Here is a 10,807-nt window from a genome sequence, read left to right as displayed (position 1 = left end):
GCCGGAGCCGGGTGGGCTGCTGGGAGGGAAGCCCCCTGCCCGCAGGACGTGTTGCTTCATGTGACCTTCACTAAGTAGACCTGTCCTCACACTCACCTCCTTCAGCTTCCTCCAGCCTCCAGACGTCCGTCAGAGCACCGGCTCTGCAAATCTGACTCATTTGACCCTGTTTTGAGCTGCTGGTTCGAACATGAGAAGACATTTGAAGGCGTCACCGTGGCCTCAGTTTCAACTCCTCTTTATCAACAAAACGACAAATACTCTCACGAAGAACTCGTCAGATTCCCTGATTGAGATAATCGATCAAAGAAAACCTGCACCCAGGCTCACCGCAGACCTCCGACAGGCCAATGAGCAGTCGAGTTGTGTCACCTCTCTTTTCGCTCTGTTTTTGGTCTCCACCAGCTCCTGAAGGAAACATGTGGCTCTTTAGCCGCTAAATGCTAACTTAGCTAAGGCTAAAAGCTCTCACAGCTGAGTTACTCACCATCGATGGGGGTGATGTAGTCGGACAGGTGAGCCCCCGCGGCGGACCCGGCGCCCTGCATGAACAGCTCGCTGTAGGGGCTCCGGTGGCTGGCCATCAGGTGGTAGTACTCGGCCGGGCTCGCCCCCGGAGGAGGCGGGAGGCCGAACAGCCCGCGCTCCTTTAAATGCTCATGGGCCACTGTGGGGGAGAGAGGGGGAGAGAGGGGGAGAGAGGGGGAGAGGGGTGAATTCCTGCTCCGTGCCGGCTCGCGCTGAGGAGAACTTTGAATGGAGCGAGGGGCCGGCGGCGGGGTCGGCCCGTGGAGGTGCCCCCCCCCCCCCCACAGTTTAAGCTGCTGGAGGGTAAAAATGACACTGAAGTTATCAAAGTATTTTCTCCTGCTGAGTAAAATCTGGTGTACTTCAAAGTACTGCTGTTAACTCTGTTTGCAGCTCATCATTCCAGCTTTGGCTTCGTGTTTGTGTGATGATGCTCTCACTTCCTCTTCAGAGGCTTCAGCCGTGTGTTCGTCTCTGGGTTCACCTGAGCTGGTGTCAATAAAGTGCTTTAAAAGTGTCAGGGCCAATCAGAGTTAGGCATGAATTTGCTTCACGCCTCCAGAATCACTCCTCCTCTCCCTCCGTCTGCTCCTGAAGACGCTGGTGAGCAAACCAAACGCCCCTCGCCCTGTAGGTAAGTGATCTTTCAGACCACATTCGGCCTCTCGGCCTCAAGGGGGGCCGACGCCGCTGCCCTCGTTTCTGCCTTCGGGATCACATTTCCACCTGAACGACTGACGAGGAAGAGGACGAGAAAGGCCGGAGATGTGGAGAACATGTGTTAGTGCAGTTAAAAGATGCACGTTTAACGAGCACGATTCAAAAACCGAAGCTCCAGGTGACGACCGGACGTCATCCTAACGTACATGTCAGCTGTGGAAGGTTTATGGGAAAAACAAAAGGTCGCCTGGAACGCACAACAGCCTCCTTCCCGAGCCGAGGCCTCGTCTGTCAGCGAGATATTTGCATTCCTGTACGCTTTCCTTTCGCACGGCTTCATCACGGCCAGATCTCAGCCGCCGCCGCCGCTTATTTAAGTTTAAGAGCGTCGCCACATTAGCACTGACAGACAGGAAAAGAAGATTTATATCAGCCCCGCCGCCGCGCTCCAATCTGTTATTGTAATTCAGCGCTGAGGAAAGACTTGTCATCGCGTCCTGCTCTTTTCGGGGGGGGGGGGGGGCATGAGCGTCTGCCAGCTCTGTTTTTCTTTTATCAACCTCCACAGACTTTTTTAAAGGGCCCTCTCGGTATGAAAGCACCTGCAGGTCACAACCAGCTGTCGCCTCATTCGGCTTCACTGCAGAGTTTTAACTCAGGTCCTGCTAAAAAACACAGAACGCAGCGATGACGTCAGAAGAAAGCGTTCAGATCATGATAAAACTCTGACATGAGGGTGATCTCTCCTTCGTTTGAACTTTATTTAAGTCTGGAATTGTTAGAGATCCTCTCTGGTTAATCCTGGGACCCGTTCGGGGGTCTCCACCCCCACGTTGGAAACCTGTCAGATGACAGCAGAAATGAAGCCAGAGATCACGACCACTTCACATCACATGTTTGAGGGATTTAAGGCTTCATTATGCAAACGAGCCAATCAGAGTGCAGCAGAGAGCCCCCCCCCCACACACACACACACTCTGTAACTGTTCTTTGTGACCTGAAGGTGGAAAAACAGACAGTTTTTAAGCACATTTGTGCTGCTTTGAGCCCGTTTTCAGCAGATCAGAGCAAAGACAGACACCACGTGGGCGATCAGCTGACCTGTGAAACCAATCAGGAAACCAACGGCGTCCATAGAAACATGCAGAGTAAGATGAGGTGAGAGCTTACAGTCGGCGGGGCTGAGTCCTCGGGCCGCTGAGATCATGGACAGGGTGGGGCTGCCGTGCACGGAGCGCAGGTAGTGCTCCATGTGGGGGCTGACGTACGGGTGAGGCGGGCTGAAGGGGGAGTCGCCGGTCGCCACGGCCGCAGGCGAGAGGCGGATCAGGGAGATGTCGGAGATGACGGGGCTGCCGGCCAGACCTGCAGGGCTGGACGAGAGGAAGGACACACAGTCATGAGGGATCATGTTTCAGTCTCCATCGTCTCAGGAACGTGCTCTTTATTACGGCCCTTGATTGACAGCCGAGGCCGACCAACCAGTGATTACACGTTAGCTCAGTGTGCTTTGTTAAATCCATGAACACAGCAACAAGAAAATACACAAATATTATACAAATATACAACACAAACATTTTTACAGATAAACACGTATCTGTAAAATATAAGATTGATTTTCAAATGAAGGACAGCTGCTCACCCTCGTCTTCATCAGACGAACTGGAGCAAACGTGCGTCTGCTGGGACTATTTTCAGCGGCGGATGAATCCACGTTTGGTGCTGCAGTGAGCGTGTGTGTGGCAGCAGGACGGTGTGTGTGTGTGTGTGTGTTCATGGTGGTGAAGGAACGTGTGTGTGTGTGTGTTTAATGGAGGTCTTGGCTCAGACGAGGAGGACCGATCAGCTGTTCACTGGAAATGTCCTGAAGCTGCACTTGAACACTGAAGACCACCTGAAACGCCCCCAAACTTAATCCAGCTGTGAACCTGATCCTCCTCAGAGTGAGGTCACGTCTCACAGGGTTCCTCCGGCTTTTGATCAGAGGACGGGGCGACATGGAGGACGGGGTGAGACGGAGGTCGCGGAGACGAGTTGCTGTGAGCTCATCTGGAGACAGACGACACCTTCGTCTTTCTGCTCGATGACGCTCGGCGGCACAAAGGTCTCTTTGTGTTTTCGGTCTGGTTTCGTGACACCACCGTCTTCCTCTTCTTCTTCTTCTTCTTCTTCTTCTTCTTCCTCTTCTTCTTTTTCTTCTTCTTCTTCTTCTTCTTCTTCTTCTTCTTCTTCCTCTTCTTCTTTTTCTTCTTCTTCTTCTTCTTCTTCTTCTTCTTCTTCTTCTTCTTCTTCTCAGGTTGCTGGATGTGTTGGAGCCTGCACTGACTGCAGCTTGAGTTCAGTGTTTTTTGGACAACATTCGATGACAGTTCATCAGTGAATCTTGTGATTAGTGAATTATTGATGGCTCATGTGCCGCCGAGCTTCACGGCCGCGATGAAGGACGCTCGCTCGCTCTGACGCCTCCTTTCATTGAGACTGGGGAGCAGATGAGATGCTCAAATACGAACAGTTTATTGAGGACGCATTCGTCCACGTCTGGCTGAAGAAGGAGTGTGTGTGCATGTTTCTGGACCTTATTTCTACCTGCTGATGTCACCGTCCACCAAACTTTATCGACTTTTCAATGTCTTCACTCAGAAATGCTGGAAACGAAAACTGGATCATAAAAGCCAACAATTAAAAAACGAAGCAGCAGCCGAGCGAGAAGACTCTGAGTGTTGAACGCGCTGATCTCACCTTTCAGCCATCAGGACGAAGTTCTCCTGCGAAGGAACTTTTTTAGGCGTCACGACGAGCGTGTGGTCAGAGTGATGAGATGGAGGATTGTGGACGTGTTGCGTGTGAACCAACAGGAGACTGCTGTTAATTCAGGTCCAGATCTTTGCTGAGTGCAGGTCTTTGACCTGGTCCTTCATTAAAAATACACCTTCTCCATCAGCCAGCGTCCAACAAAGGCTTTACTGCCTCGCAGCCAGATTGTTGGATTGCATCACGAGTGAGGCAATGTTTTTCTCCGTGCAGAAGATGAAGATCTGATTTTCCACCCAAAAACATAATCATCCCCACAGTGTGGCTGAATTATTAACGCTCTCATCATGTAAGGCCTGCAGGTGAGCTCTGTCCGTCTTTGAATCCAGTCTGAGAGGGTTTGTTTACCCTGATAACAAGCTCCTCCAACAATCACGCTCGGAATCGTACAAAGTGTATAAATATTTCTCTCTTTACGTGCAGCCTGAACAGCTTTGTTGAGCAAACGCCTGCTCCGTAAAGGAGAGGGCGCGCCTACGAGCTGACGGTGGTGAATAAGTAATATTCACATATTCAGGTTCTGGCTGCAGGTGAGCTTTCTGGGCATCGGCGCGGCGCTGGGAACGCAACGCTCGGCCGTCTGTATGAGTTAATGACCCCCAGGTGGGGTGGGGGGTGGGGGGGGGTCATTAACGCATAGAGCTTGTTTGTGTTCGCATGCAAACCACTATTTTTCCACGTGTCCACATTTTTGTGAAGCGGAACTCAGGTGGTCTCAGGTGGACGGGGGTCCGGCTCGGTCAGCTGTCTGTAGGCGCCCCTCCAGCCTGGACAGGAAGGCGCCCCTCCAGCGTGATGTTTGAAGTGCCGTCAGAGTCAGCTGACGTCCTGGACTTGGATCGGCTGGTTGGATGGGTCAAACCCTGGACTTTCACCCGGTGGTTCATGTCTGGTGTCAAACCAGCAGCCTGGTCTCACTCACAGGTCTTCAGATACCAACGTCTCGTCAACTCACTCTAATCAGCAACATCAGACGCTCACCTGACTCAGAGTCCTTGAAGTCAGGACAGGAACCACGTGTTAGGACGGCTTTCTGGCAGGAAGGCTTTGCAGGTGGCACGTCGATGCTAACAGGCTAACAGGAGCGTGACGGCACTTAACGAACTGAGAGTCGAATGTATTGAAACCAAAAGTACGTCTGTAACATTTAAAACAAACTTATTTGAACCCAAACCACAAACTTTTCCCAAACACATCCAAACTTCACCAGATGTTTATTCGTGCTCTCACCGAGCTTTATTTTGAAAGTCTAACCGGATGTTACATATTTATAGTGGCTAACTTTTTCTGTCACAGTTTGAAGGTATCCAAGTCCAGAAAAGTCTACCTCAGTGGACTTGAAGTAGTAGTACATTTGTTTCCAGCTCGAAGCGTCTAACCCTAACAAAACAACAAACACTGGCCAATCAGAGGCACAGTGGGCGGGTCTTATTGAAGCACTGACAGCTGTGAAACCCGTGTGCGTGTGTGTGTTTCCCGGTGAGCTTAAAGGAGGTGAATCAGGTGTGTCGGCTCTCACCTCCTGACAGGTTTGCCCTTCTTCTCTGAGCCGTTCGCTGCTGCTTACCTTCGCCTGGTGTGACGCCATTAACGAGGAGTCCGACTTCACGGCCGCGTCTCGTGTTGTGACTTTACCCACAAAGCCTTGAACCGTCACTCTCTGCTCGCTCTGGACCATCCTGACCAGTTCCTGCTCAGTTTGAAACCACAGATGCAGTCAAGCTGCCAGTCCTGACGTTGTGGAAGCTGAAATTTTGGCGTTTCATGAAGTGAAATTCCTTGAAATGATGAATGGCTCAGAGTCGTACCTGAGCTGTGTGGATGTGCAGCCGTTCCTCTGCATGCACCTCGAGTGTGTTTCCTGTTGTTTGTACCTGCTGTACAGGTGTTTGTGTCTCTTTTCTCATTTGTTCTACGTGTGTGTGTGTGTGTGTGTGTGTGTGCTGTGACACCAGAGATGAATTACAGTGTGACAGTGAGTCTCGTCTCCGGTGTCGAGCTCGGGGAGCGCTCTGATTTAGATAAATCACGCCGTCCAGCGTGCGGCTGAATAAACTCCCACTGTTGGTTTATGAGTCTGCAGCCTGAAGCGACGCCTCAAACTTAACAGGCGCCGAAACCCCTGAACGCCGTCCTGCTCGTGCAGAGGAAGAAATGACCTAGATACAAACAAACAGATCGCGCTGCTGCACATCACGGCCTTCTTCAAGTCACTCCACCGTCAGTGTGATGATGGCGTTCCTGCCGGAGAGGAAGTGAAGCGTCTCACGCTGATTCTGGATCAGAGTTTGATTCATTTTTAAAAAGGCTATTAGCTGAAAACAATGAAAGGAGGAGGCCAACCAGACAGCAGCAGAACAGGCGAAAGAAAGTCCTCCAGGACCGCCGATGCCTTCACGCTGACCTTCATCGTCTCTGCGCGCTGATTTCACCTTAAGTCCATCTCCAGGAAAATCCCACATGTGCAGACTTCCTGCATCTACTTTTTGCTTTCTGCAGCCTTTCAGATTCAAGCTGATGTCTGTTAATGTGTGAAGAACACAAAGTTTGGAGGCTCTCATCAAGCCGTGACTCAAACAGGAAGTGATGAAGTTTGAGGTGACAGCAGGCGACACGTTTAACTTCCTCGGCTGGCTGCAGTCGAGCTCAGTGGTAAATCGATCAAACAGAAACTAATCCGCTCTGCTTCTTAAACACACCATGTCGCGCAGCAAGAAACCACGTTCACATCATCCTCATTATGTTTTCTGACCTCGCAGCCGCACGTCCGACTGAAACTGTGCCTGAAAACCGACAAACGTGGACTCACGTCAGCCAAAGACGTCACTGAAGGCAGCGGACATCAGGTGGAACTTTCTGAGCCTCTGAGTGGAAACAGAACTCCTCTTTGACACGATGCACCTCCGGACCGCTGCAGTCAGAGGTCTCGTCCATCAGTCGTCCCCTCGTCCATCAGTCGTCCTCTCGTCCATCAGTCCTCTTCTCGTCCATCAGTCGTCCCCTCGTCCATCAGTCCTCTTCTCGTCCATCAGTCCTCTTCTCGTCCATCAGTCGTCCTCTCGTCCATCAGTCCTCTTCTCGTCCATCAGTCCTCTTCTCGTCCATCAGTCGTCCTCTCGTCCATCAGTCCTCTTCTCGTCCAGCGTCTTTTTCACACCAGCTGCTTTCTTCCAGCAGAACTCTGAACTTCACACCGTCTTCAGCCGTTGGACGGATCTCGTCTCAGCCTCTTTCATGCTGGTGTTTTCCAGCCTCGCTGTGTCCACGGAGACGCGTCACGGAGGAGGACGTGTCCCCCTTGTGTTCGTCCTGCTGCAGCTTCTTTGCCTCACTGTCATTTTCCGGCGAGGGAAGAAAAAGCGTCCTCAGGATGTGGAAGGAGGAAAAAAGAGGCTTCCCCACGGCTGCTTTTATGACAGGCTTGACAAAATAACCAGCCCTCTCATTACGCTATATGCAAACAATGATAAAGAGGACGGCGCCGACATGTCATGTTAGACAATCAAGGAGGGGACCTCTGACATGCTGCCACGGGTGGATAATAAAGTGCCGCACCAGGCGACAAATGACACCGCACTTAATTTGCTGCGCAATGTTCCTGTAATTAGGTGAATTTGGCACCGGCAGGGGGGAGCGACAGCTAGATCAAGGTCTTGATGAATTAGGGGTCCACTGTCAAGATCAAATCACATTAATCAAGGTGGCCGAGTCCGCGGACAGCCGCCCCCCTCCCCTCCCCGCCCTCCACTTTCCCAGCCGGCGTGATGAATAGCCCTGCTTCCGCCAGGCGCGAAGTATGCATCACCATCAAATCTGTGAATTTAAATGTAAGAGTACTATTTGGAGAATTCTATTGACTTTTTTTGTCCCGGCGCCACTTTTCTTTTGTGATAAAGTAAGTTGAAACTCCTGCAGGAGCCTCGTCGTCCTGCTTCAAAGTGTGCCAAGGACTCTGAGCCTCTCTGAGCCTCTCACACCTTTTATTCACAAGCTGCCGCCGGCTTTAACCACGAGCCGTGAAGTCACCGCGCTGCCGTCAGCCACTAAACAAACATGTGCAACAACAGAGCGTCTGCATCATACAAGACTGAATCTGACTCCCACCGGCACCTGAACGCACCGTCGTCCACCCGAAGAAGCAGCAAAACAAAAACACATTGAACAATCTGCTGCTTTGACATTTAAATAGAAGCCAGGTGATTTTTTTCACTGGGCTGATTCATCCTGATACGAACAGCAAACCTGTAAAGTTGAACTTTGTGCAGCGTTGTGTGTAACGCACTCGATTTTCCCTCCAACCTGAATTTCCCTCAGGAAAATAAATGGGATTGCATCTCTTATTGAACCCCGCAGCCGCCTGGAAGTCGGGCTCACCACCAGCGCTGCTGCGGCACATGCAGCCGTGCGGTGACCTCTATACTCTGGGAGTTTAATTATCGCGTTAGCTCGGGGGCAACACGGCCTGCACCACACAGATTAGCTCCACAACAAACCATTAATGAATATAAAGAGGCGCTGGGCGGAGGTTGGATGTATTGTGTCATCAGTGATGGATCCGATCGGCGCTAATGGAGCGAGCTGCAGCTTGATACGAGCCGACTGGCACAGATTTATTTATTTTCAGATTCGTCCAGGAGGGTCACAAAGTGCATTTGCTCAAGTTCCATAAATACGTTTCAGTTTTCAGCTGCTGATCCTTCAGTCTTTGACTCCGACTCAGTCACAGGTTCCTTTGCAGAACAAGATTTTACTCCGTTCACAAAATAAGACGCAGAAATGAAAACAGGAGCCCTCGAGACAAATCAGCGTCTGCTTGCATGCAAAGCTGGAAACTTCTGCAGGCCTCCAGACCCCAGGAGGCCTGAATTCAGCCGTTTTTGGTGATGGGATTGATTGCAAACCCACATGTTTGAGGTGCTCATTTGGCTCTCGCTTTGCAGATAATCTGAGTGATGACGCCAACAAACAGTCGACAGAAAAACTGCAACAAGCCCAAGAAAACTTTTAGTACTGCAGCAGTTAGTCAAGAGGTACTTCAGTGAGAGTCCTGAACGCTGAGCTCCGTCTCACATTCACACACATTGTCTGCCTTGCTCAGAGGCTCCTCAGCCGTGGAGGGAGAGCAGGTCTCAGTGAGCTAAAGTCAGACTGCAGGCTGACGCCTCGCAGCATCCAAGTGCAGCCAAAACAGCCGAACTTGCCCACATAATCAGACTGTATGGGAACCAGAGGGGGATTTAGAGCGAGCGTTGATTATTCACTTTGGAAGTCAGCGTGTTGTCATCTGCTTTTGATATTGAACTTGGCGAGCGCTCGGCTCTCATCAGCGCCTGCTAACGCACACTCACAAGCAAATCCTGCAGAGTTAAAGAAGGAAAACAGCCTCTGTGCCGCACGCTGGAAGCTGAGCAGGAAATATCGATTTGCATCAAAAAGATCTGACGCGGTCGAGTGTGTGACGTGGAGAAACCCCTTCAGAAAACACCCCCCGAAGAAGGAGGCCACTTACCCGTGCATGGCGTGCAGTGCGTGAGGCTCGTAGTGGTATCGCCCCTCGTGATGGCGCATGTCAATCGGGATTGGCGTGTGGAAGTTGGGGAAGATGTGGTGGGGGGCTGCAAGAGCAGAAAAGCAAAGAAGAAGACAGAGTTAGAGGAGGAAGGGAGGGAGGGAGAGGAGACTTCAAAAAAAAGAGCTTGGCTTTCAAAAAAGAGAGATTTCAAAGGCAAAAGGCTACAATAAAGCAAGATGAATTTCAGAGCAAGCTGAGCACTTTCGTGTAAAATATTGGCACTATCACACAAGAGAAGTGGAATAAATAAATAATCAAAGTCGTCCTAAGAAATCCTACATCTTGAACATAAAAGATATCCAACCGGGCTTTGACAAAGACCTGCAGCTAGACGCTCTTTGAACTAGACGGGGTGATGGACCGTGGAGGGAAGCTGCCGCCCCGGCTCAAAGCGGGACTGACAGCGCCGGGAGAAGCTTTCTGCAGCTCCACTGCAGACAGCCAGAGCCTCCACTGGAGCCGCAAACGGCGAGCTAAGCCCGTCGCCGGCGAGCGCTGAGCGCCCGAGCCGGCCGCACACGTGACGACATCTGGCTCTGCTCTGTTTGGATGCATCAGACCTTCGTTTGTCTGCGAGAGACGCATTAATAAAAAGAGTCGAACCAGAAGAGACATCCAGACTTTCACTCCTCAGTTTGGGGTCAAGCTCCAGAAACACTGAATCCTACATTTCCCATGATGCAACCTTTCACGATACCCTCTTTTAGGCTCCGGACCTCCAGTTTTTAACACAGTCTTTCTCTTCTAAACGCACAGCCTCCATCTTGTTTTGCAATTCTTCTTCTTCACGCCTCAAACTGACGCTGCAGGTTCCCGTCAGGCCTGACTTCAGTGTGCCTCGAACGTCAGCTTCAGTTTGCACATGGCGGTGGGTGCATGGGGGGGGGTGGGGGGGTCAAACACTGCAGACTTCTTTTGAACTGATGGACTTGTTTTCGTGAAGCTCAGCTCTTTATGATCGCTCTCAGCGAGCTTTATTTTGAAAGTGTGAAGGGAAGTTCTTATTTCTGATCACCGCCTCGACGGCGGAGGCCTTCCAGGTGAACGAAGAGCGGCGCCGTTTCAAAGCCGCCATGTTTGACGAGTCTTTGCACTGAGTTACCTTCCATCACGTCGAACCGTTCCTACGGTCCGAGACCTGTTTGCATGTTTCGCTGGGCTGCAGCACAGAATCCTTTCGTCCCTCGAGGGCTAAAGACGAGCTGGAGACGAAGGCTCTGCAGTAAAGGTGCGTCT

The 10,807-nt window shown here is 51.2% G+C and overlaps 1 protein-coding gene across 2 annotated transcripts in view; it reads right to left on the bottom strand.

Annotated features, from left to right (window-relative positions):
- The window catches only part of LOC143315809 (zinc finger protein GLI2-like), an 18,926-nt gene extending 15,517 nt beyond the window's left edge, over positions 1–3,409 (bottom strand). The window contains exons 1-3 of one of the 2 annotated variants that reach the window (XM_076723270.1): positions 2,831–3,409; positions 2,359–2,561; positions 488–667 (exon numbers count right to left, since the gene is read on the bottom strand). In XM_076723270.1, coding sequence (XP_076579385.1) covers positions 488–667; positions 2,359–2,440 — 262 coding nt within the window. In that variant the 5' untranslated portion in view covers positions 2,441–2,561; positions 2,831–3,409. Of the gene's footprint in view, positions 1–487; positions 668–2,358; positions 2,609–2,830 lie in introns of those variants that run through there. The other variant, XM_076723269.1, reaches the window with a different exon arrangement.
- Between the last annotated feature and the right edge of the window lie 7,398 nt (positions 3,410–10,807).

This window comes from Chaetodon auriga, chromosome 23 (assembly GCF_051107435.1).
Source record: "Chaetodon auriga isolate fChaAug3 chromosome 23, fChaAug3.hap1, whole genome shotgun sequence".
NCBI classification, from domain to species: Eukaryota; Metazoa; Chordata; class Actinopteri; order Chaetodontiformes; family Chaetodontidae; genus Chaetodon; species Chaetodon auriga.
The sequence above is the reverse complement of the archived record's forward strand: the minus strand, read 5'-3'. Positions and strand labels throughout refer to the sequence as shown.